General features: G+C 32.6%; 1 protein-coding gene across 4 annotated transcripts; it reads right to left on the reverse strand.

Moving 5' to 3' along the window:
* Positions 1–10,001: 10,001 nt before the first annotated feature.
* Positions 10,002–24,204, reverse strand: LOC108473383 (probable polyribonucleotide nucleotidyltransferase 1, chloroplastic). Of its 4 annotated transcripts, XR_001869741.2 has the most exons (25): positions 23,768–24,203; positions 23,191–23,259; positions 22,921–23,027; positions 22,787–22,829; positions 22,210–22,293; positions 20,457–20,521; positions 20,197–20,353; positions 18,741–18,797; positions 17,711–17,824; positions 17,055–17,318; positions 16,868–16,939; positions 16,220–16,333; positions 15,799–15,891; positions 14,711–14,889; positions 14,394–14,577; positions 14,208–14,255; positions 14,020–14,092; positions 13,401–13,474; positions 13,201–13,308; positions 13,029–13,123; positions 12,488–12,551; positions 12,033–12,086; positions 11,892–11,933; positions 10,580–11,057; positions 10,002–10,168 (listed from the first exon to the last, which is right to left on the reverse strand). XR_001869741.2 is itself a non-coding variant. In XM_017774908.2 (24 exons), the coding sequence occupies exons 1-24, from the start codon at positions 24,083–24,085 to the stop codon at positions 10,695–10,697; spliced, it is 2,841 nt and encodes a 946-aa protein (XP_017630397.1). In that variant the 5' UTR covers positions 24,086–24,203; the 3' UTR covers positions 10,002–10,694. The 4 variants fall into 4 exon arrangements, 2 of the variants coding, with proteins under 2 accessions (XP_017630397.1, XP_052877459.1); XR_001869743.2 differs by lacking the exon at positions 16,868–16,939; XM_017774908.2 differs by having other exon boundaries at positions 10,002–11,057.
* Between the last annotated feature and the right edge of the window lie 3,665 nt (positions 24,205–27,869).

Genomic DNA, 27,869 nt, shown 5'->3' on the forward strand with positions numbered 1-27,869 from the left:
TGTGTGACACGGCCTTGTGGGACAACATGGACCATTTACACGATCGTGCATCTTATTTTAGATCGGGGTTTTCATTTTTTTTAATTTTTTTTCATTTGATGTCGTTTCTCCAAGCCCCATCCCCTACAACGCCGACCTCCTCTTCCGTCGTCGATTTTGATTTTCCTCTTCCCTCGTCCATTTTCCAATCTACTCATGCTCTGTCCTTCACCGCTGTCCCTTGCAACTGTTTCTTACCCCTTACCACCATTCGGTTTCCCCCCTTTTGCATTTTATTTATTATTTTATTATTGTTATAAAATAAAGAGAGATGGAGAGAATAAAGAACAAAGAAAATATGAAAGCAATAGAGAATGTACTTTATTGATCAAAAGGGGTTATTACAATACTTCATCAAAGCCTCTATTTATAGGCATAAGAAGTATAAAAGAAGTAAAGATCTAATTCTAATAACTATTAGAATTTAAAGTACATTAAAACTTTATCTTGATCATGATGGACATCTACTTAATAAGATATTCATAACACTCCCCTTTGGATGTCCATTGGTAGATAATGTGCCTCGTTAAAACGTTATTAGGAAAAACCCTGTGGGATAAAAACCTAAAGAAGGAAAAAGAGTACATAATTTATAATATGCATAATATGTTGCCTCATTAAAAACCTTACCAGGAAAACCTAATGGGACAAAACCTCGATTAAGGAAAAAAGAGTACAACGCGTATTTATTGCCCCTCATGAAAACATCACATACTTAAAAAAGAGTACAACGCGTATTTATTGCCCCTCATGAAAACATCACATACTTTCTCATATTCTACGTATTCAATCTTGAATACTAGTTTTTCAAATAACTATTTGAATGTATTACTAAGCATTTATATTACCATTCTTTTAAAAATCATGGTAAGGAAAATTGGGGGAAATATATTTTGATCTCTTCAGGAGATTCAACAATAATCATAACAAACTTTAATCATGATTCTTTTATAAAAACACAAATAGGTATTTTGGATCATTTAATAATCCTCATTCAACTATTGTTCACTAACACTAACTCAAATTTACCACATATGTTCAAATTATTTTAATTCATATAAATAAACAATTTCTCAAGAATTTCAATATGCTTCTAGCATCTTAAATCCTTCAAGGATTTTAATATAAACTTTGCTATATAGTGATTCATAAAAGGTTGTAACAATAACCATTAGATGCAAGTTAAATCTTTTATGAATTGTCAATTTAATAATATATCTAAAGGTTATTACATCCACCACAAAAGAATATTATATATTTTCGTAATAAATGCCAGGACCTAACGAAAAACTTCATATTTTTATTCCACTTTTATAAAACTACTTCAATTGCACATTCATTGGCTTTATACCTTTAGATATTTGGACTACTGATCCAAAAACTCCACGAATTTAATTGTTCTTGAGTTGTTTCTTTCTATTTTGATCAATTTATTCCATATCTATATTTCTCAATAGATTTATTCAATATCCTCCCTTTTATTTCATTATTTCAATAATAATATTGCATGCAAAATCATTGTCAACCACTTTTATTATTCGGTTCCACATTTTCTCGAATTGACATAACTTATCGAGATATTTTATTTTCATTATTTTAATCTTCAGTTTTAGGTACTTGAATCTCTTCTGGAGTTTTACTTATTAGTTATGTCTTGGGTCTCTTCTAGAGCACCCGCCTCTACTATATGACCATCGAAAAGAATTTTCATCTTTGGAACCGATCAATCAATTATTTATTCTAACTAATTGTCCTACTGGGACTTTGATTCAAATTAAAATATTAGTTGGTATATAACAATGGGTTATTCTCATTAAGTTTGTAAATACATCTAAAAATTAACTTGTAATGAGTTATCCTTGTTGAACTTCTGGTTCAAATTACTCTCCCCGAAACTCATTACAAGTTATTATTTCTCTCCCCCTAATTTCGGGAAAACTATTGGATCAAAATTGTACTCACAAATCATGTCATAATTGAATCTCGAATACATTCATCTAATAATATAAAGAAACTTGTAATTAATATAAATTCCCATATTTTTTTAAGGATTCACTCATCTTTGTGCATTGTGGTAGAGCAAATGGAACATATACGCACATACAAAAATTCAAAGATGAGAAATGTTTAGCTCTTGATAAAAAAACCCATTATAATGCGAAGTATTTATAACTTATAGGCTTGATGTGTACAACATGTAAACCAATACAATCTCATACTAAAATAGAAAGTTTTGTTTTCATAAGTAATGATTTAGCTATTAGTTAGAGGCATTTGATAAACAGTTTAGCTAAATCATTTTGTGTGTGAACATGAACTACAGGATGTTCAACTCTTATCCCAATTGACATGCAATAATCATTGAAAACTTGGGATGTAAACTCACCAACATTAGCAAGATGAATTACTTTTGTTGCATAATCTGAAATTAGCAATCTCGCAAACGACAGGTTGTGATAACGTATGTGATTATTTTGTGGATGCATCTACCAAAATCATATAATATCAAAACCATCCACATGGTGGATGAATGGACCCATATTCATTTCAGAAATGTAAGACATTAAATCTCAACTTTAACTAGTGAGTTTCTAAGAACCAATTTTTATTGAGAACAAGTAACAAATGAGAATTCTTTAAATTGAAGAATCTTCTAGTTCTTTAATGGATGTCTATATGAATTTTCAATTAATTTTCGCATCATATACGATCCAGGATGGTCTAACTGGTCATGCCAAGTTGTAAACACATTTGTATTAGTAAACTTCTGGTTTACTTTAATATGTGTTTCAATTGTACTAAATTGTAACAAATTGATAATTTTATTATCATTCCTTTCAATTTGTATCCACATATAAGTACTATTGTGACATTTACTATTGGAAATGTCTAAATCAATGTGAAGTATACAATGCCACCAAGTCAATAAATATAATTTCCAAATAATTATATGCAGTATTCGCTTCAGGGAATATGCCAAAATCTTCAAATGCCCAAAAATCTATTAATATCAAATTTTGAGAGTGGATCTTATTTTCCAATGTACAATAGGTACATAACCAATGCTTTTCATACTTAAGTTTTCTCTTTTGCAAGTTCTCATTAGTAATATTTTACCATGTAATTTTAACTGAGAACTTATTTTGAATACTGTAGAGTTATACTCATAATTTTTAAAAACTTGCAACTTCAGGTGCATTAAACCATAACGAGCTTTAGATAGAATTATCATATTCTATTGCTCATAATTAGATGTTTCACAGTCAAATATTTTGCTTTCAACCTTTTATAGTAATGATGACAAAAGTATATCACAAAGATTATAAAATAAATATAAATTAATAACTCAATCTCCTTTTTTTATTCATATGAAATATAATATTTTCCTCATTCACAATCTCAATATGAGATCCAAGACAAATATATCTTAAAAGTATGCATTAACCATCACAGATTTTTTGCTTTTTAGATATTGATATATTAGCTCTTCCGAGCATTCAACTAATTTTGTACTATCAAATATTAAAATAATATTTATTTGTTTCAGTACCAAATAAGATAAATACTTTCTATCTGTAAAAATAAAATTCATTACTACATTTTCATATCATTCCTCAAAGAATATTAATAGAAACAAAATATTTGGGCATATGCCACATATGGCCAATAATCTTTCATATCAGATTGATAACATAAATTATCTTTACCTTTTGAAAAGTTATCTTGAGAACTCTCATTGTTCTTTTATTTATTACTCCCACTTTTAGTGATCCATGAGTATATATTTTATTTTCTTTATGTTTACATTGACTTCAGGGAATGCAATAGATTTACTAAGATGAACTTATAAACGTCCCAATATATTATTTATTTCATAATCACCATCGCAAACATGCGTGGATTTTAAATTAGAACCTATCTATTCATGTTTTCATGATTAGTCTCTAATTATAATAAACATGATATAATAAATAAAATATAGCAAAATATACCTGAAGATCTTTAACTTCATCGTCATCACCTTGACAAATCTATTATTTATCCATGCTTGTACAATTACAAATCAAAGATTGGGAATAAGAACCACAATCTATTCTAAGATTGAATCGTTTAACATCCTGAAGATGAAGTTGTAAGGGAGAAAGTTTAAGGTGAAAAGGAATTTGATTTGAGGGACGATTTTGAAAAATTTTGAAAAAATATAGAATCATCGAGCTAATAACGTGTTATAAAATAAAGAGAGGTGGAGAGAATAAAGAATAAAGAAAATATGAAAGCAATAGAGAATGTACTTTATTGATCAAAAGGAATTATTACAATACTTCATTAAAGTCTCTATTTATAGGCATAAGAAGTATAAAAGAAGTAGAGATCTAATTCTAAAACTATTAGAATTTAAAGTACATTAAAACTTTATCTTGATCATGATGGACATCCACTTAATAAGATATTCATAACAATTATTATATTTATTATTATTTTAGTTTATTATTTTAACTATTAGTTTTACTATAATTATTATGAGTAGTATTAGTATTTGTTTAAATGTGTTAGTTGTTGATAGTTTATTATTATTATTATTATTATTATTATTATTATGTTATTACAATTTATTTTATGTTAAGTATGGGTTCAATTATATTTAGATTAATGTTCGTTTTTTGATTTTGATTTTAGTTGGATTCGACATTCGTTTTGTGGTCATACTTCTCTTATTGATTATGCACCTTACGATCCCTACACATCTCATGATGACGATTACTGATCTATTTTCATTTTATTTGTTTTATTTATTTTATTTTCAGTTGTTTTATTTTTATTTGTTAGACTTCTTTAGTTTATTTTTATTTTGAGCTATGTTTTTTTTTCTTATTTTGATGGTTGTTTTTATTCGAGTTTGTAACCTCTAAATCTTCTTATTCATTTGCGTTTATCCTCTTATTAGTTTGCTCGGAAACATGCACTACATTTAGATTTACCCACAATTCTATTTTTCTTTATTCTAGCAATTTCATCCATATCCAGGGCAGTTTTAATTCTCTCCCCCTCTTTTGATATTTTGCTTATTTTGTGCTTATATATGTTTGTACATTGATGACAACGTACATTTTAAGTGTGGGGAGATTGTTTATATGTTTGTGATAAAATCCCTGAATTATTTGTTGTGTTTAAGTAATTTTCTTATACCCTCCATTGGAATTTTTTTCTATTTGGAATTTTTATTGATATTGTCTTGGATTTAATAGTGGATATTTTGTGAATTGGTTGATTTAGACTTTAAGATACGAGAAAGTCAAGCATGATAAGTTGTTTTTTAAAAATTATAATTTTAGGTTGTCTCCCTGAATTGAAGTATTATCTTGAAATTTTAAATTTGCAAGTTTGACATCAAAACCATATTTTTTTGTGAGCTTTTGAGTCTATAGAGCATATATTTTTTTTCATGCTCATTTTATTATTGGTTATGAGTATGTCAACTTGATTTGTTATTCTAGAACTTGCTTCGATTATGCATGTCGAGACCACACTATTGATTTGATATACTGAGATGATAGAGGCACCTAGGTTTTAACCCAGTTAACTTATAAAAAGCTTACCTATTGAATTAATCCTTAGTAAACCCCGTTGATCCTAACACATTTTTTTATTAACTATTTAATGTTAACTCATAACCCATATATTTGTTATAAAATTTTCCCGTTTTATTGACTCCCGTTTTCTCGAGATTTGATTTGGTTAGTTACCAAACTATGTTTTTTTTTTTGAATTGTTAAATTTTATTTTGTGCTTAAAAAAAAGAAAAAAATAATAAAAAAAGAAGAGAAAAAAAGAAAAAGTTGATTGAGTTTGAATTGTTACTCTCATTTTGTGTTGAAAAACTCATTAAAATTCTTTATTTCTTGTTTAATTTAACATTTGATTGTTTTTCTATTTTGGTAATTTATCAACTCGATCTCGATTATAACCAATTTTTCTATCCTTTTCCATACCCTTAACCTAAGCCCCATTACAACCTTTTAAAGACTTCTTGATTAGTGTGTCATCTCATTTTATAGTGGTGGAAATTTAATTTTCAAGCAAACCTATGTTAATGACACTTTGAGTGATTAATACTTGAACCTTAAACACTTTGAGTGATTTGAGTGAATCTTTATTGAAGATGTCAATTCTTGTTGATTTTGAATTTAAGTAATTATTTAGATAAGGGGAAACACCTATATTTTTGTGCTTTAAAAATTTTGACATGGATTGTTTGAATATTTAGTGTCCTCTTATTTGAATTGCCAATGCATGATTGTTTGAAAATTATCTTGAGACATTATTGATGAACATGATAAATTGAGAAAAAGTTAACTTAAATGTGGGTTGAAGATTCAGCTTGAGGACAAGCAAGAGCTTAAGTGTGGGGATATTTGATAAGTGTCAAAAGTAACATGTTTTAATCCTGTTCTTAATGTATTTTTGGATGATTTAATCAATGCAAAATGATGAATTTTATGCTCCTAATCCTTTAAACTCATGTTTCTATACATAGGAGAGCATTTGGGGAGCAAAACAAACGAAAACAGAGCAAAAATTGGACAATTGGAGAAGATTTCAGGAGCCACACGGGCTGCCACACAGCTATGTGCCAGACCGTGTTGATTTTGTAAGTTGTATTCAAGACACGCAGAAAAACACAATTTTTAGGTATTTCAGGCATTTTAAGACCTATAAACACAATTTTTAGGTATTTCATGCAATCCTAGAGATAAGACGACATAAATCTACTGGATTAGAGTCAAATCTTAAAAAGGATCCATAGATCGAGTTAATGCAATAATAAGGGTTTTAATTAGATCAAATTTTAATTAATCAACCTAGAGTCAGTTGCTCTTACTCCCGTACGAGATATTAGTATGATTTAAGGATTTCTACTAATCAAGATATTAAGTGAAAAATTGTTTAATTCAGATTGATGATGACAGATGCAGTCTAGGTGGATTCTTTCCTGGGTATTGTTTTGCTTATTGCTTATTATTCAATTATTTTCCCGATTTTTTCTTTTTCGTGTTTTAGTTAATTAATTTAGTTAATTTTAGTTTAAACCAATCATTCTAATTTGTCGGTTAAATAATAGAAAGACAGTAATTACTAGTACTTTTAGTTTTCGTGGGAACGATATCTTACTCATCATAGCTATACTATTTATCGATAGGTGCACTTGCCTTTGTCGTATTTTTAGTTGGTTTCGTGGACATCAATGAATGTCAGGTGAGTCCCTCCCCTGACTCTCATATGTATACTGTTCAGACTGAAGAACATTTATATTACAAAATTCAAACTACATATCAGAAACCATGATGAGTATAGTATGAATATGATATGTGTATGACTATATGGATGATTGCTAAATATGGTATGTGTAATAGATATGGGATTTACTAAGTTCGAATATGTGAGGATTTATGTGTGGATGTTTGTGTTGCTGATGAGTATGCCCAAAATATATACTATGAAATATAGTTCTGTTGGTATGTTAAAAGTGTGTATTGAGTTATGATTCAATTAAGAAAATAAGTTAGTCTACATGATTATGAGTTGTAATTGGATGTACGATGAGCGCTAGGAAGTGTGAGTTTGGTTTTGTCCAAGTATGAAGAGTATGTAATGTGCATCTGGACATCGCAGTGGTGATTGAAGAAGTTTGTTGGGACGAAAAACACAAACTCTAAAGGAAAAAGTCCATGGCCATGGCACACTCTAAGAAGAAACTATTGAATGACAATTACCTAATGAAGTTCTCTGCTTGCCTCAGAACGATAATGGGCAAACCTCACGTAATGTGACTTTAGGCAAATCCATATTGTAAACACGATAGTTATGAATAGACATTTTAGCATACTCTGAAAAACTACTTTTGTGGCATACTCTAAATAGATTGCCTTTGTGACGTACTCTGAATGGGTTGCCGTAGTGGCATACCATGATAAGGCTCTTCATAGCGTAGTACTCTAATGAATTTCCCTTGTGGCAGGTTCTGTATGAAATTATACGGTGTATCCAGTATGGCTTTTAAGCATGATCATAAGAATAGCATGAGTTTAAGGTATCTAATGAATACAAGGTAAATACTAAACAAAGATAAGAAATTACTGAAAATGATGAGTTGAAGAGATATTCAAATATGTCGGTTTTTATTTTTTTATTGAAAAGACACTTCTGAACAAATATTTGAGATTGAATAATAGAAGAGGCCATCCATCAATTATCCGTAATTGTGAAAGTTAGCATGGGTTAAATCTATGTTTGAAATGAAGTTCTGAATGTGTCGAATTGCAAAGGATACTGATAAGAAACTATGAATAAAAAGAGTTGATAGAAATTCTTGGAAAGTTCAAAGTTATTGTCAAAATGATGGAAGTGGATACAAGACAAGATATGGCAAGTCATGGAGAATAAATATGTCTGAGTTGGATAATGTTCTCTTTAATAGAACTATGTCCTTGAGAAAAAGAAAAGATCGCTTTGTTGAGCTATATGCTATTTTATGAAAGTACCAGTTAAGGTAAATGAAAATTTTCTCACTAAGTTTCTGTGAACTTATTAATGTTTTATGCTCTTGTTTCAAGCTTAAAGGATTAAGTTTGCGCCAAGAGGGATGACGCCAAGACTACGCCAAAAAGAATGGCATATCAGGTTATTATGCATACAAAACAAGTTTGGTGGCATAGATAATCGTAATAAGTTAAGATATTAGATTGGAAACCTTTGTAATTAAACTATCTTATTTAGCATTGTGTAATTACTTGAGCTTTTTGTATGTTGGTTTAAATTCGTGATAGGTAAAGTTGTAAATAATTGAAAGTTGTACTAGCAGCTCAAATTCTTGTATGTAATTATATGGTAACCCCCGAGATTTGGATCTGACTATTCAAATCGAATTGAGGGTATTACATAAAATAGAGAGGAGGAAAAAAAAAAATAGAAGAGCTGTAATATCAATAATTTGTAATATTCGATTTTTATCATTGCTATTCTATTACATTTAACGAATCAAGTATCACCTAAGATTAAGTCCACATCAGTGATGAAAAATTTGAATGGGATAAGCCTACAAAGCAAATTTAGCCAAAAATCCAAAATCTATCCAATCCATGTACATGCTATATGAAAAAAGAAAAGAGAAATCAAAATCATAATAAATTGATTGTAAATATTGAAAAAGAGTTAACTTATTGTTTTTCATTAAAAAAAAACTTTTAATGCCGAGCGTAGATTTTGTTTTCGGGGCCAAGTTTAATGCGAAACCATCCCGTCTTTAAATATTTACAAAAATCTATCTTTATATATTTTTTTATATGAAGTGAAAAAATTCCTTATGCTTTATCACTCCCAACATCATTTTATGACCTTTATTTTACTAGTTTCTTTCCTCCTTTCATTTTAATTTATTTTTCCAAACCTCCCTCTCCTTTTCGTTTCTTATTTTTTCCTTCTATGATGTAATATATATTTACTCAGTCACCCCAAGCATAATTTTTTTAAAAATAATTTTGAATTTAATTAATCACATTTTCCAATAAAAAAAGTTTGAACTCAAGATTAGATCAGGGTCAGGTATGCAATTAATTTTCAAGCTCAGGACAGATTAATTCTTTTTAAGCTCAGGGACAGGTCAAGGTCAAGGCATGACGGTAGAGTATCTGGTCGGAATAGGCAGCCAAAAGTCCGCCCCACCCCGCCCTGTTACCATCACTAATTTTTATCAACTATTTACTACATATAATATTTAAATTATTTTTAAAAATATTTGAATTCTTGTTTAAATAAGTAGACCGATCCAACCAATTTGCCTAGTCCTTTTTTCTTAACCTTTCTTCAAATGCATAAATATGTATTTGCCAAACCCAAGATCCAATACAAAACAATGGTCCAAACAGAAAATAGAAAACAAGGGGGCTAGCAGAGCATAAAATCAGTAACTTTGCAACCATCAAAATGTTATTTCTTTTCTCCGAAACAGAACTTAAGATCCAGCTTGTGGCAGCCTTACCTGCCTTAACCATCTTACATAAAAATATGAGACGAAGACTAGCTTCTGAATCACATTTCACAAGTGTAGGCCTCCAGTTATGATGAAATGTACCTGTACAAGAATCTAATATTTAGCCAATTCACTAGTAACAATAGATTTCAGACGATCGGTATGAGCATCCAGTACCCATTTCATCCAATGAGTATATTGCTGCTCAGGTTCTAGTGCTATTTCATTTGTTTGAGACAACCCAGGCATTTTCCCCCTTTTCTTACCAGTCATAATTAATGTCGCATGCTTAATTGGTAAGTTACCTCATGATAAGCAATTCAAGAACTTATCTGATTAGTAATTTATAACTCCACATTGAACCCAACAACAAGAACGCAAGTTCTCATAATGGAATCACAAGCAATTAATAAGACTAGAAAGACGTTGATGTAGTCTGCTTTTTGTAACAGCATATCTGCTTTAAATGGTGTTTAAAAGGACCAGTGAACAAAAGAAAGTAGGTTGCCTTACCTCTGTTTCTTCTATGTGAGGAAGCTATTCTGTCACCTTTCGTACAATGGTCATTGGATATGGAAATTCTTGTCAGCATATTATAAGCACAATAAAACTCCCATTCAGTTATTGACTACTCCCCATCATTGCTGGAGACACCAGTGACAGCTTTACTGCCACTCTTCTTTACCCTCTTAAAAACCTTCTTCCGTGGAAGTAGAGTGGTCTCCGCAGAATTACTTTTGGATGAGGTTGCAACTTTGGTAGCACTACTTTTAACCTTGGCCCTATCAATCTTCTCTTCAGCTAAACCTTCTGCTTTGGGGACACTCACATATTTTTGAGGCGCACCTTCGTCAGATGCTTTACCAGAATCAGCAATAACAACCACATCTGGGTTGCCAGTAAGCTGCTTTGAACTGGGATCCTCTGGACTTGTTTCAGGAACAGGAAGAAGTGCACGGCGGCTAAGGCGAAGTTGTCCCTTATCATTAACCTGCATCAGGTGACACAGCTAATGGAGAGAGATTTTTTGAAGTAAGGAAAAACGGTGCAGATAAAGAAAACGACTAATAATTGATGCAATCTAGCTCTTTGATGGATTTACAAGACCAACAGTAAGGATAAAAATTTGGGAACCACTTTTACCATCTCACTGATTACATATTTAATATGCATAGTACTAGAATATAGCTCAAGCCTGTAGAATGGTTGAGTACTGCATGAACAAGCCACGGAATAACGGTAAAACATCCAGTTAAGTATATGGTTATCATCAACTTATTAAGTGGTAAGTAGCAAGCCAACATCGAACGCATAGAATAACAAGTTTTTTATACAATGAGAAGATTAGTTGTTAAGCATCCAACCTAAAACCAATTGATAATAGAAAAGGCCCAACTTTAAGATAAAACCAGAAGAAATCTAATAGTTAGTAGATGTGAGATAAAACCACTTAACACCTCAAGAGTAGCTCACAAGGCCTACACATGGACAACCTCACCGAGGGTCGTCAACCTCACATGGAGATAGGTAGGAAGAACAACATAATAAAACCTGGGCTGTGATACCATGTTCAGCATTGAATCTAAAATCAATTGGTAATAGGCTGAAAGACCTACTTTAATACAAGGCAACGGGAAACTAATACTTGATAGATGTGAGATAAGACCACTTAAACAATTAGTAATGTACTAGCATGATACAAGCAAAGATAGTAGGGATCCAACACTAAAATGCATGGATAAATCAATTTTAAGTGGACAACATTCACCATATCTAGTTTATGATTGAATAAGCTTGTCAACAAGACAAAAAATAAGTTGCTTACCTCGATAAGTTTAACATCAACACGTTCACCAACCTTAAAAGCCTATGATGGAACCAAATTACATCAAATAATAATTTCAATAGCTCATCACAATAAAGCATCTATAAGTTGAGGATAAAAGAAACAGAAAAATATGCTTACATCTTCAGCCTTGGCCAACCAGTCTGACGTCAGCTCACTAATGTGGCAAAGTCCCTGAGAGAACAGATTTTTTCATACATTTGAATCTCCCATACTCGTCACTAAAAATCTCACACTTTCCTTATATAAATTTGTTAGTATTTCAAGCACCACAGGACTCTTCTTTCAATATTTTGCTCAATTGCTTCAATTTGAAGTAATTTTATTGCAAGAAGAAAAGTCATGGTTTTTGTGTCAACTATAAAAGTATCACCAAAAATAGTGCATACAAGTGTGTGTATGTATATATACTTTTTATACATCCCAATTGTATGAACCTCAAATTAAAACACAAATGGAAATGTGAGTTAAAGCAAAGGAGAAAACTTTCTATGTAAAACAAATTCTATATTACCTAAACTAAATCATTAAACTTTTACCAAAAAATGTGCAATTTTCAGGATAAAAAAATGTACCTCTCGTCCTGGAGCTATCTCAACGAAAACCCCATATGGAACTATTGATTTGATCTCACAGTTCCTGCTTGAAACGATGATAGAGACTCAAAGACTTCCCCACTTTACATTAACATCCAACAAGCAAACAAGAAATGATATGCTTCTTAAAGATACAGAGAACAGAACATAAAACTTGTTTCCTACACTGAATGGTAGCATCAGAGACTTCTACTGAAATATGACAAGTTTGGCCCCAATCAAACAATACCAATGGCGAAAATTAGCTCCCCAAACTGCCATAATAAATTTTAACCTTTGCCAAGTTTTGTCTGGGAGACATCAAATCTGCGTAAAACTGTTTCCCAGGCCCCACAGAAAGAACCAGACACATCACACAAGAACTTTGACAAACAGAAAGAATGCTTGAACATCTATGGTGCATATCTCCAATATGCAGTTCTAAGACATCTTTACTGTAACATAAAGATAGAAAGTTAACAATGGTATTCTTCGTTTATCTGAAAGGCGAGGAAAATGAAATGGTAAATAAACGAGATACCTGTATATATCACCAACAGTTGGAACCATCGTCAGGCTGCTAATAATGGATTTGGACTTCTCCAGACTTGACAGATCTTTTGCAGTGATTTTTACCTGTGAAAAACATAGATAAGAAACCTTGTGTTGAAATAATCATGTCTATTGCATAAAAAGGTTGCATAGGATCTTACAATTCCATCATCTTGCGTGTCAATAGCTTCTACTCCAGTTTCTTCAATAATGCTTTTTACCTTTTTTCCACCAGAACCTATAATCATGTTAACTTTCTCTGGAGCAACCTGAAATTGACACAACGCAATGGAATGCATTATATACTGCAGACTGTCCATTAAATGAACAAGAAAAAAGAATGGGTCTAAGATCAACAGACCTTCATGATATGAATAAGTGGAGCATACTTCGAGAGACTTTTTGCAGGGGGAGGGGAACATTTCATCATTTCAGCTAAAGAATTCAGTCAAGAACAAGAATGTATGAAAAAGAAAGAGAAATTAGTTTATATGATGAAAAAATTTTAATTTCTTGGATAGCATCTCTACATCTAGAGCATGGCAATCATCAGACAGTTCTCCACCCCATGCATATAAAAACAAGTTGCAATCAACAAAAAAGCGTACATACTGCTCAAGGCAATATATGGTTGGCATGCCACCATATATGTAAGAAATTTAAGCCATATCCATGCCTAGTATGTATGACATTGAATAAAAATGAAGTACAGATTTAAAGTACCCATGGCTGAACCTTTAAAGAAAACCTAATTCAACAGGAACATGTATAAGAAAGAAAGGTAATGTTAGCTATGACACTCTTAACAAGGGGGAAAATATACAAGATATTAGAAAAGGGATCAGGAAGCAACTTTGCCTGGCATAGAAATGATTGTACAATTAAACTTATCAATGTGCCATCAAATTATATACGGTGTAAGAACCACACTTAAACTATTAACTCAAGAAGGTTAAATCAAGAGAATACAGGTTTATTACCAAGAATACGCCTGCGCCCATCCCTTGCCTGTAGGAGTGCCTCTCTCATAACAGGTAAGGTTATCCCTTCTACCTGTCAGAGAAGAATAATGATCATCTATTATAATCTAAAACTGACAAAAGGATGGGAAACACATATCAGTAATTGGAGCCGGAAAGGCAGATTACAATAGTGTAGGACCAGTGACCTTTATGTCCATCTGAAATGCAGTTATGCCATCTTCATTTCCAGCAACCTGAAAAGAACATTCTTACAAGGTCATTTATGCAACTCTGTGATCGGTTCTGAGAGGAAACTACATAATTTTTTATCTTCCCAAGAATACTTCACTGAACAAAATAGATCTCAAATTATAACCAAAATCCATGAAGACCTTGAAATCCATATCTCCAGAAGCATCTTCAGCTCCAGTAATGTCAGAAAGAATAAGTGGTGTACCATCTCCTCCAAATTCATGTGTGTCTAAAACCAAACCCATCGCAATCCCCGCAATAGAGCATTTTAGGGGAACACCAGCATCTTGCAATGCCAAGCAACCTCCACAAACAGATGCCATACTGTTATGCAGCAAAACTTCATGTTAAGTGATATCACAACATAAAACACTTAACATGCAGATATTAAAGAAACAGAGGTTTTGAATGCAGAAAAGTGCATGACAGCATTTGGACACTTCATTTTCAAAAACACCTTGAGGAACCATTGCTTTCAGTAATGGTACTTTCAACTCGTATAGTGTAAGGAAATGCATCTTCAGTAGGTAATATAGGCTCAAGAGCTCTCTCTGCAAGAGTTCCATGTCCAATTTCTCTTCTACTAGGAGCTCCCATCCGTCCGACCTCTCCAACACTTGACGGAGGAAATGAGTACTGAAATATCAGATAAAATATCGCAAGTTGTTAGCAGGTCTCTCTTAGGAAAGAAGGGGTTTCTCATTTGATTAGGAAGCAAAGCTTTGATTCCGCTAATTATTAGCAGATTAATTATGATGTTGAGCAAAGATTTTTCTTTAAATATGTGAGCATCATCCACAGTTTTTCACAGGGAAAGAGTGCAACATCCCCCTATTTAAGAGAGGCGGTATTGAAGAAAGCCAAAGACTAAATTATAAATTATACTTTGACTAAGTTGCATTACAACTGCAGGTACATGTGAACTGAATAAGTAAATAGGCAATTTTCAAAATGAAATCAACATTAGTTCTCCGAGGCAAAGTTTCCTATAACATAATCATATCATGACAAAGTTAACTACATGTGATTATTATTTGTCCTGCAAAACTATTACAGTAAATTAAAATTATCCATTTCACCATACCACTTATTTCAATAATCAAGCACTTCATCCAACCAATTTTATGGGATAGCAAAGCAAATCACAATAATTATCTATCTGAAAAGTATGACATGAACATGATAACCAAATAACCATGTCAATAACATCCACGTTTATCACGTCCATTTGCAGGTAAATCACATGCCACCCTATTAGCCAGGCTAACAAGTAGAACCTAAGGATGCAACAAAACTTCAGTGAATAGTTCCAAATTAAACAGAGAAGACTACGTAAATTATGATCTTGGTTTCTCTGATATCAATACGAACTCATTAATAATGTATTTGTTGAAGATAAATGTTGTATTAGTGGTGTCAAAGGTTAATTGCAAATTTGACAAGTTCAGTCCCACAAAAGCAGGAACTACTAACTAGTATATACATAAAGGAACTATAGCTGATAACTGAAGAAAAGAACAAGATATTGAATATTTCAGACTTGACCTGAAGATAGAACCTCTTGAATTCCTCTACATTTGCTAGATTGTCCAGTTTTTGTGCCATTTGTTTATCACCAAGTGTGACCACTGCCAGCGACTAAAAGGAGAACAGATGAAAAAGATAAAATAAGTATTAAGGCACAGTGAAAACATAGCAATACGCAACCACGCATCATGCAGATAAAATCAATGGACAGAAAGACATGAAAAGTTTTCTATCAGGAACGAACATATGAAATTATGAAACTGAATGTTATCTTGGGGACACCTTAATGTAAACCAGAATTCAGAAAATATCAAATGAGCAGGAATAACAGTCATATGGGCATATTAAATCACTTATCCATAAAACAAGGATGCATGTGGTAACAAAAACCATGGGTGCACACTTAAACATTCTAAGCAAAAGCACTGCATTTACAAACCTGTGTCTCCCCACGTGTAAAGAGAGCACTTCCATGCGCCCTTGGAAGCAATCCACAGCTTGAAGTGATTGGACGTATATCTTCTGGAGACCTCCCATCGCTTCTTTTTCCTCCCTGTAACAGTTTTCAAGATAAAATGTTAAGAAAGTGTATCTGCTAGGAAGAATTCACGTTTGGCTGAAAAGCACCCATCCCTAAGAAGCAAAAAAGGTTATTGACCTTTCTCAGTGTAGTCCAGCATAAACTGGCTAAGCAGATACTATTGAATGTATATGACATGATTTGCCACTTGAGAACAGTTTCAAGAGAAAACTATGTGTTCTAGAGCAAAATGCTAGTCTTAGAAAATGACAGTAGTCTTAGAAAATATAGGTTTTACTTTTGAGTACACAAAATTCTAGTTCACAGGATTAACACTGATTTCACTTAACTACTTTAAAGATCAGGAAAATAAAAGATTACAGATGGAATACATATAAACTCCACGGATAAAGGACAAAGCTCTCCCTCCATAGTTTCAGAATCACTGCTTCATTGCTTTGAAGAGAAAGCAAAACTCAGAGAAATTTAATACCAATAAAGTTATTATCCACCAATGGTTATTTAGACCAAAATTCTCATTTTCTAATTGAATATATGCCTTATTACCTCCACAATACGTCTCCGTAAGATTTTGGATGAAACCTCCTTAAATACCAGCTTCACATCTACCTCAGTAAACTATAATAGAACAATAGGAATAAGAAACTCTGTCATTGAATTGACAAACCCCAAATATTTACTAAATTTTACAGGACAGGCAAATGAACTGCCGATTACCCTGTTTACAACTCACCAAAGGAGTGGATTTTCGAGAACCCGGCTTTATGTGCACATCACCTTCATCTACTTCACCATCAACAACAATTTCTTCATCCTCGTCTTCCTCATCAATTAAGTCTTGTATTGTTTCACCAGATCCTGATAGGCCCTCTATGCTGATATATCCCTTATCTGTCAGTCTGTTAATAACTTTCTCTTCTAACAATGAGATGGCCTTTCTTCTTGGTATTTTACTCTTAATTTGAAGTACATTATGCAATTCGTCACCTGCAATTTTCTGTATATAGAAATTAACCATTCCATTACCACAAAGTACATTTTGTTAGAGGAAGCTACAAAGAAAAGGTAGAGAAGTAAATACACATGGAAAACAACAAAACATTGAAAATACTATAATTACATAACACTGAGAAATAGGACTCTGAGTTATAACTACAAAGTTGCAATGTCATGCTCAGTTGACTCAAATTATCAGTATTATCTTCTATCACCACTAATTGCTCAAAAGTTTCAATTGTTAAAACAGATAAGAGCTAGCTTAGTTAAATAAGATCACATAAATTAGTGAAAACAATAGAAATTTATATGAAAAAAAATCAAAATCAGTTCAAAAGTCAACAGAAAGAAAAAACAATACATGCTGATGGAAATAGAAAAGAAGAACCATACTTCCACGAGCCGATAAAGCTCAGGAGGTGGCAATCTGATAGCATCAAGCATTTTGGGTTTCCCACACTTCATAACCAAAGCCTTCACAGCGCTGCAGATTTCTCTCACTGCACCCTGGTATTAGTGAAGTAGAAAAGATTAAATATTATAATCAAGATGATCTGGAAATCTCTAGATTCTTTTTTTCTTTTGGCATTTGTAAGATGCAATGCTGATAAACTTTCAGCATAATAATGCAGGACAGATATAGTAAATGCAAAATTGCAATTGAAAAAGCATATGTACATTTCTATATATGCCAGTTAATGTATCTCTTCAAAATTTAAAATAGAACAGGTACCGGCCAAGAAAGGTAAGGTTAATGCACAATGCTCATTCTTTTCAAAATTGCCTAATCAGTTTCCTATAATGAGTAAACCAAAGATAAAAAGGATGAGCCATTTAAAATGTAACATAAAAATTCCATAAAAGTTGTTAATGGTTTCTTCTCTAAAAACCTCCTAAATAAAGTTTTTAAAATTATCATGGCAAAAAGAAGAAGAAGAAGGAGAAGAAGAAGAAGAAGAAGAAGAAGAAAAGGATATGACAAGACAAGCTAACTCGTAAGAATATAATCTAAAATGCGCATCCAAGTGACATGTTGAAATCAACATCCCTTTAAAATCTAAATAATCTCATGCAGAAGACAAGACACTTTCAGGCTAGGGGGTGCTCACAGTTTGAAATAGTCCAGTCTAGCGTTCTGAAACAAAAATGAAAATCTAAGTTCAGTTTGAGCTTCCTTTGGGGGTGTTCTTAATAAACCTACCAAATTCTGAATTTAACAAATTCAATTCAAGTCTTAGCCTCTCAGACACTCTCTTTCCAGTTGGGTTCAACCAAGGTAGTAGATTGATGCCATTGCATGAAGACATAGCAACTCTCATGGGCAATAGAAAACCGAGTTCCTCAAATGACATCAAATTGACAACTCATGGCTTTAAGAAAATGAAATACTAGATAAGTAATATACTAAGATATAAGAAACAACCTGCCCTACTTGTACTGCTTCAAGCAACTTTTCTTCAGGTAGAAAATCACAATAGCCCTGCAAGGGATAAATTTTGGAACATCTGTGACTATCAACATGCCAATGAGTGGTAGTTAAATAAGAAAATAAGTAAATAAAAGACCCAAAATCTAGAACAATGTATAACCTTGAATAACATTCATACAGGCAAACAAAGTGAAATGATAAATGGCCTTGGAGCTCATAAAAATGATCCGTCCTTGACCATTCACCTTTTGAAAACTGTTAGGAATAGGGATTGGTTTATGATCCGTCCTTGACCATTCACCTTTTTTCTTGGTTTATATCTATGTACCTCATAACATTCAATTATTGATGAGCACAGGTCCATTACTAAATAGAAAAATTTAGAAACTGATAAGTCAGCTCATAACATTCAGTTATTGATGAGCACAGGCTCCATTACTAAATAGAAAAATTTAGAAACTGATAAGTCAGCTCCACATCTATGAATCTGTTATGTGTGTCTATTGAATGATGATCTTGTAAGTGCTAACCTGTCCTCGACTCAACTCTCAAGTTTGGATCACAAGTGCAACTTATCCAATAATAAACCTAGTACAAGAAATTTCTTGGTCATTAGAAAAGATAATAACTTCAAGGGTAACATTTACCCACATCATTGCATACAACTAGGGAATGTCTTTGCACATAAATTATTGTTTTTTTCAGTTGCCTCTCTTGTTTGTGAAATCCTTGATCTTTTCTATCACATCACCTAAGAAATAAGGCTACATACTATACTCCATCTGTTGACATTTAAACCATGTACACTTTCTCATTCTACTGTAAACTTATTTTATAATGTTTTCAATTACAGTTTCTTGGACTTTGAAGATGCTCAATTGAATCCCAAACGAAATAACTCGCAGAAGCACAACTGCTTAACAATTAAACCATAAGCCCCATATAATCATGGTATAAAATTAAGGAGATAGCAACAAAACAGGTAGAGGAAAACACGAGCACTTCTACCATGAGCTTCATCTTAGAAAAGCTCTTACTAAAATATCTAAGGATTTACCAATATTTCTTAGAAATATTAGAAATATTGGTAAATCCTTAGATATTTTGGTAAAAGCTTTTCTTAAGCTTTTTTTTGTGGAGCTCACCCTAGAATTTCCCAGGAAAACACACCAAATTTCATGTTTCTTAACTTGAAATTCCTTATATGACAGTTAGAACAGGCTTCAACATCCAACAAATGAGGTAAAGTTAACAGGAGATGATTTAGATGGAATCATGCTAACAGTGCACACACCAATCAAAATATTTCCATGAACAAACGATAAAAGGAAAAACAAAAACAAAGATCCTTTAGAAAAGAACAAAATCAGCAGCCATGTGTTCTAGTAACTGGTAAAAGTTCATCATAATCCTTTATATCCTAATACAAAGAATTAGGATTGAAATTAACCTCTATCATTAATATAGCATTATCCGTGCCTGCCAAAAATAGGTCTAGTGTTGAGTCTTCCATCTCCTTTGTCGTTGGATTTACAACAAATTTATCACCAAGTAAACCAACTCGAACTCCTGCGATAGCTTCTGAGTGTGGCACTTCAGAGAGCGCTCTGTGGCATTGGTGAGTATATTGAACAACATCGTCTCAAAAGTTACTATACATATAAAAAGGCCACATATGCAAGGAAGACCAAAAACTATAATAACCCTTACACTGCTATACCGGCTGCAGTAACTGCTAAAGCATCTGGACAGTGTAAACCATCATAACTCAAAACCTGAAAGAAAAAATGTAATTTAGACATGAACCAAGAAATGAAATGTATACAAGTCACGTGTAACTAATGCCTCAAATCCTAGAAAGCAAGCATCAATAATAGAGCATAGGGAACAGAGAGAAGCACGTCATCCACAACATATTGGTCAAAATTACCCTCAGCAGATAATCTGCTCTTATGGGAAACAAAATCCTCAAGTGTATGTCACTTTTGCATAAATATTACAATATATACTTACACAGAATGCAAGTCCCTAAATGAAACTATGTACATAATCTTTTAGAACAATAATCAAACAAAGACAACATCAGTATTCAAAACATCTGCCAATAGTAACTGCTTTCCAACTATGGATAGTGCAAGGACATTGTGGACATGCATCTTTTAGGGCCCCTTTGGATGGGCAGTGCGTTTACTTAAGGTTAGTGTAAAAATAGCGGTGGCGACGAGATTAGATACTGTAGTGTGAGACAAAAAGAAAGCTAAACAAACCGCACTGGAGGTAAACACCCACCCAAAGGGGCCCTTAATTATTAAGATGAAGGTTAGAGAGAGGATCAGCCAACCATGTAGTTCAGTTGACAAAGCAAACATCCCTCTACAGAGGGAAAATCCAGGAGAAGGAAACAGGGAAGTAAGTTCTCCAAGAAATATTTACCTAATGTTGCTCCCTCTGTAACCAAATTACAGTCTCTCCATTGACCAATGAAGCATGGATGCATTGACATTGAGGGAAGAGAATGAACCGGGAATTAAGTTCTCCAGGAACGATTACCTAACACTGCTCCCTTTTACAAAAGAATAGTCTCTTTCTTGACCTAGGAAGCATGGGCACAGCAACATGGGAATTTCTATAAAATTCTTGACATTGTCCTATTTTTTTTGGCATGTCGTTATCTGTGCAACACGTATCCGGCCATGTCATATGCCCGTCTCAGACACATGTACAAGACTAGCATGCAATGGTGAATGATGTCTCCATGTTTCATATCCTTTGACCAGGTACAAAATCTAATGAAATTGCATATTACTGCACTCATGTGACATATTGTTTAGTTTTGGTGTTTTTATCAACAAAAAAGATGGCATGCATGCTAATATTTCCACAAAGGAAAAATTAAAGAACAAATAAATAACAATGACATGTTCCAAGTTGTGTGAAAGGGTAATGCATGTAGATGATTTGCATTTGAGTAACAAGTTGTGCTCTACACAAAAGCATAATCATATTGTAAAATTTCAAATCATGGTCAAGCTTCCAGGTCAGGCACTTTCTGTAAACCCAAAAAACAACTAATGAACAAGGATGCAGTCCTTCAAATTAAACAGAAATCAGAAAAAAAGAAAAAAAAAAACAGCCAAAAAACGAAGCAGCTTATCAAGCATGGAAAACAAAAGGGTTGGTTACCTCTCATTTTAGCTAACATTTGAAACAATATGAAATAATTATTATTTAGACATTGCAGATAATTAGGCTTTGAAACCTTATCGTGTAGATTTAAAACAACTGCATAGATAAAGTTCACTTATTTTCTACACCATCATGTGTTTAAGAATCACCACAGTATCAAATTTTAGAAAATGAATTTTCACCGAAAAATTCAAAATATAAGTCAAAATTACATAAAATTCAACAGACGCTGGCTAAAAGAAAAACAATCATGTGAAGAAAAAGAAATAAGGTTTACCCAAGATAGTAACTGAGTTTCATGGTAGAATCCCTTAAGCATAGTTGGGCGCAATGGCCTATCAATCATCCGACAAATAAGAACCTACAAATAACAAAAGAAAAAAGAATAGATAAATGACACATTAAAAGGCATTTGCATCAGTGACTCATGAAGACATGGAAGCCATAAAATAACAAAAAAAACAACTGCAGCCTTCAGTAAGTTACTAAAGAAAATAGCTCCTCAAACACCAAGTGCTGAGCCAAATTGAACTACTCATATTGTCCTACGATTGTCAAATTTAAATACTTATTTTTAAGAAAACTGAAACAGGAAAGTTACATATAAAAGTGGTCAAACTAATAGTCTGCCTAGTGGAGTCTCTTACTTTTTAAAGGTAACTATGAAAGAGTAATAAGGGAAACTGAAGCATTAATATACTGACTATTAGAACAAGGACATTTTAGTTGCGACAATTTACAATGATAAAGTGATGAAATGATAGGATGGATGGAGCATGTCCATCGTTCCAAGAATTCTTCATACGTCAACTAGGTCTAAAAATTTTCCATGCTTGGATAGCAGTGATTAGTACCTCATTGTCCTTTGTCTTCCCTTCGCGTTTAAAGAAACCACCACTGAAGCAATAGAAAAAAGTTTAAGCATGATATACATAAGTTCATTTCAAGTAATTAATTAAACTAATACATAGGTTGGAAAAAGACACACCTAGTCCGACCTGCTGCTGAAAATCGTTCTTGATATGTAACACTAAGCGGGAAAAAATCAGAAGGCTCACTTGGGACATCTGACAAACAAACAGATGTGTATACAATCTACAAAAAAAATAATAATAATAATAATAACAAAAATAATAAACCCTACTATTTCTTTTGATATATGAAATATACATATATAATATACAAATCTAAATGCAATGAATTTTAATATTTTTTCATAGGAACACATTACTCATCCACGGAAGGAATTAACACTTACTGTTTCTCCATCAGTTGCCATCACAGAACCACTAGCTTGCCTCCCTATATGACCTGTCTCAATCAGAATCTGCAATAAGCAACAAAATTACTTATGCATTCAGCAAATAACATCAGGTTGAGTTCAGTATTCGCCTGATTATCATCATGAAACACAACAAGTAACAACACCAAAACAAAACTAGCATTTCAACTAACCCAAAGCGCAAAAGCTGAGCAAGAAAAGAAATGCAGAAAAATGTATGGCCGCTACTTTCTAAAAGAAAACTGCCTATATATGTCCCAACTATTGCATTAGCAACTACTTAGCATACACTCATTTCCTAAACATTTCCATTATCAAGTTCCCGTAACACATTATGTTAAATTTGCTCAGATTTTTTTTCGCAAAGCTAATGGTAAAAAGGCTACATTCAATCAAAAGCAAGCACCTTTTAAATAGTTAAAATATTTAGATAACAAAATTCATGGTTCTAAATTTAAGTTGTAAATCACTTGAAGAATTTGTTTTTACTTTGTACTCCATCTACGACTAAATTTTGGTATTAGGAGTAAAATAATAAGTTCCCTCAGCTTACCTCTCTATCTCCAAAGGGAATTTTGACAGAAACAGGTGGCAGTAAACCAGAACCACCAGCACCAGCTCCCCCGGCAGCAGCAGCAACAGACTCGGAAACTTCCGGCTCGGCCAAAGCTTTAACGGCAAAGCGGTTACATCTGACGCCATCTCGCGATAAAAGCAGTGAGAGAGAGCAAAACTTAGAGGTTTTTTTGGGACTAAGAAAGCGAGGGCGATTTGGAAAAGATGAAAGAAGTTTGCAACGGCCGGAGAAAGCGAAATGAGAAGGTTGAGCATAACACGCCGTGCTTCGTACGCCGCTAGGGTTTGCCAGCATTTCGTTTTTTTTTTTCCTTTTTTTTTTTTTTTTTAAGTTTCAGAGCTTGGAGAGGGAGAAAAGAAGAAAAAAGAGAAGGTTTATCCGTTTCCAAGGCGCGCTACGGGTAAAGAGAGTGGAAGGGAACGGAGATGACGTAGTTTGGGCTCATAATGGATATTGATTCAATGGGCCTATCTATATTACCCATTCGTCCTTCAATTACGGGCTTCTAATTTTCAATGAATTTAATGAGTCCTTACGTGAATCCTTTTAACGTTAAAAATCCACTTGTTTATTATCAAATTGGCTTAAATTGAATTTGGTCCCTTAACTTGTCACCTTCTCCCGAATTTCAAATTGGTACTTGCAGGTTCATTCCGTCAATTAATTTAGTACTTTTTATGAAACACGGTATAAAGTCAGAAATTTTGGACCTAGTAAAGAGATTACGAGCTATTCGTAGAAGTGGTATACTATTAAGTTTCGTACGGGATGTAACCCCTATGCCACATAATGGTCAGAGACCCTAAAAAAGACGTGTGTAGAAATAAACACTAAAGAGATTTCAAGAGAAATAAATGATTCAATGATCGATCAAATAAAATAATATTACTATGGTTCGAGAGAAAGTAAAAGTCTCTACTTGACTCGGACACGACAAAGGAAGTGTGTTGAATCAAGAATGATAGTAAACGCCTTTATTATGGACGCTTTATTCTGCTCCACTTATGAAAGGCCAAGCCGACACAATAGGCATTATGATGCGAAGAGCTTTGCTTGGAGAACTAGAAGGAACATGCATTACACGTGCAAAATCTGAGAAAATACCCCACGAATATTCTACCATAGTAGGTATTCAAGAATCAATCCATGAAATTTTAATGAATTTGAAAGAAATTGTATTGAGAGGAATTTGAAAGAAATTAAATCCTTTTAGAACTCTTATATATATAAAAAACAATATTCTTTAAGGGTTATTTTATTTCTAATTAATTAAATTAATATGAGGTAAATAATAAATAAATGAGTTTAGTCCTTATAGAATCCTCAAATGAAGAAGTTAAATTCTAAAAGAACTCTCACTTGACTAATTGGCACTATAAAAACAGGTTACCTCCAAACCTTTAACACACATTAACAAGTTCAAGAAGTTCAGAAATCATCTGTAGAAATCTTTGAAGAAATTTTGATGAACAACATATTAGTTCTGAACAAAAGCTACCTTCCAATCCAAGTTCAACCAAGAAGAGAACCAAAAGCTGTTTTTGAAAAAAGTTGCCTTTTGATCCATTTCAACTAATAGAAAGGAGACTAAACTTTTTTTTCAAGATCAAGCCTAAAAGGCCTTTGAAGCAGAATCTTCCATCCAATATTGAATCTAGACAACACTCAGGTCAAAACTCTCCTCAATTCAATTGCATCAACGTAAAAAATATAAAACCCATTTTCAAGATAAGGTTCGATGACTCAAGACAAACTCAACCATCTAAGATCAAGTCTGGATGATCTTTCCATCCAAACTCTCTCCAAACCTCTTTTTAAGATCAAATCTTGACAACTCATGAATCCAAATGAAATTAATTTTTCAAACAAGTATCTCGCCTTCAAGATCAAGTTTCGACAATCCTTGAATCAATGCTATATCAAAGAGAAGAACCAAATGAGATTTTTTTTTTTTTTGTTTGCAATCAAGAAATATTCGACTTGAAATTTGTGGGTCCACACTATTTAACTTGGGATAGGTGGCATTCTTGTATTTTGAAACATGGAATGATAATATTGTATATATAATTTAAAGAAAAAATTTTAAAAATTAGAAAAATAGAAGAGATTAAAAATATAAAAATAATTTAAAATTTAAAATAATATGTTTTTAAATTCTAAAAGTACAATATATATGTATAAAAATTTCAAATCTAAAAATTTAAACTTTCTTTTCATTTTCAAATTTAATCATAGAACTAAAAAAACCAACATCTTGAAATCAATTAAGGCCTCGTTCTTCATTCCTTTTCTGATGGGCTTTTGCTCAAAAAACTGCTTTTTCTTTAAAAGCAATAGAAAACAAATAGCAGTGTTGAAATTTTTTTAACTTAAATTAAGCACTTTTGCACAGATGAAAAAGGAGAAATTTTGAGCTTTTCTCAACCAAAAGTGCTTCTTGGCTGGTATTTTACTATTTTAACCTTGCTGCTTTTTCTAGACATTAGAAGATTTTTTTTCCCTTTTCTTGTCTGAACTTTACTTTTCTTGTCTGGTTTGTTCCTCTTCTCCACCACTGGTGAGTTTTATATTTTCCTTCTCATCTTCTTCTCTTTGATTTTATGAAATAATTATGAAATATAGTTTAAATTTTTCACATTTTTTCAGCTCAGTAACGTCGGCATCTTGTTAATATTTAAATATAGTTTATATATTCTAATTAAATTTAATAAATAATTAATATTAATTACTTAGAAATATTAAAATTTAATATTATATATTAAAATATTAACAATAAGTTATAATAAATTATTTTTTATATTTTTGCTAAAATATCGTAATATTAACTAATTTGAATATTATTTAAATACATATTTGTTACTTTATAATATCATGTCTAAAATGGACATTTTACTTCTCAAAAGCACTTTTTGACAGCAATACCAAACACTTAAATTTTTCAAAAGTACTTCTGAAAAGCATTCTCAAAAGCACTTTTCCACAGCACTTCTCAAAAGCATTTCTCAAAAGCATTGCCAAACTGACCCTAAACCTTTTAAGGTGAACCTCGCTACGCGTTGAAATATGAGTCACGATTTTAAAGTTCCCGGTCATTCTTAACAGATATTCTCTTGAAATATGATAGAAATAGGAAGGAAAAGATATCAAAGGATAACTTGGGATATAATTTTCGAACTTGAAACAAACCAGAAACGAACCTACGTTATAAAACAATGCGACCCAATTTCTATAAGATTGTTAAAAACTCGAGAAGTTTTTTAAAAGGATGAAGAACCTTGACCCACTATCTATATGGAGATAGGAACCAAAGATATAGGGTTGATCGCTACACTGACAAACTTAGAAGGAAAAACAGGAGTGATAAGATCGAAATGGCGTGAATGCCATAAGAACGAATCTTGGTAAGTTCAGAATAAGTTCTTAAAGAATAAAGAGAAGTTATCTCACAATTATAAAATGTTCATTCATTGATCAACCTTCAAATGTTTACAAGACAACAATTTATACTAAAAATATGAACATGAATAGCAATTTTCAGCCATTAATAAGTTACAAGTATCAACCCATTCATGAACCAAATTAATGATGTTAGTTCATTTGTAGAAACCCATTTTTGCCCGGGCTCGTGAAATAAAATAAACAAAATTTATAAACTAAATAAATAAAATGTCCCTGTTAAATGTCCAAATTATAATATACAGGCTTAAAGGCCTGATAACCTAAAATTTGGTTACAGCCCAATTAGTCTAAAACCCAAATACCCGGTTACACCCAACCCAACAAATAAACATGGCCCAAAGGGCCCAAACCATTAACAGAAGATAGAGGGCCTAAGGTTTCTGAAACCCTAGGCGCCGCAAGCACCCCGACACCAGGCCTTATCTCGCGCCGCAATCGGCGCCCCAATCCCACCACAGGCAGATTCGCGTCATCAGCGCACGATCATCGCCGATTCTCTCGTCGTCACCTGCAAAAGGAAAGAAACAGCAGAGACAAATACCAATATAGCAAGAAATAAATATTGTAAAATTTTATGTTGATTTTCAGTGGCTATAAATGCCCGAATCAAAACAATGTA

The sequence above is a fragment of the Gossypium arboreum genome, chromosome 11 (genome assembly GCF_025698485.1).
Source record: "Gossypium arboreum isolate Shixiya-1 chromosome 11, ASM2569848v2, whole genome shotgun sequence".
NCBI lineage: Eukaryota > Viridiplantae > Streptophyta > Magnoliopsida > Malvales > Malvaceae > Gossypium > Gossypium arboreum.

Coding starts and splice junctions, on each gene's coding strand:
- LOC108473383 (XM_017774908.2), bottom strand. CDS start 24,085: ATGCTGGCAAACCCTAGCGGCGTACGAAGCACGGCGTGTTATGCTCAA. Junction 23,028..23,190: donor TGGCAACTGATGGAGAAACA/GTAAGTGTTAAT, acceptor TTTTTTTTGTAG/ATTGTATACACATCTGTTTG. Junction 13,309..13,400: donor CACTTATTCATATCATGAAG/GTCTGTTGATCT, acceptor TGTCAATTTCAG/GTTGCTCCAGAGAAAGTTAA.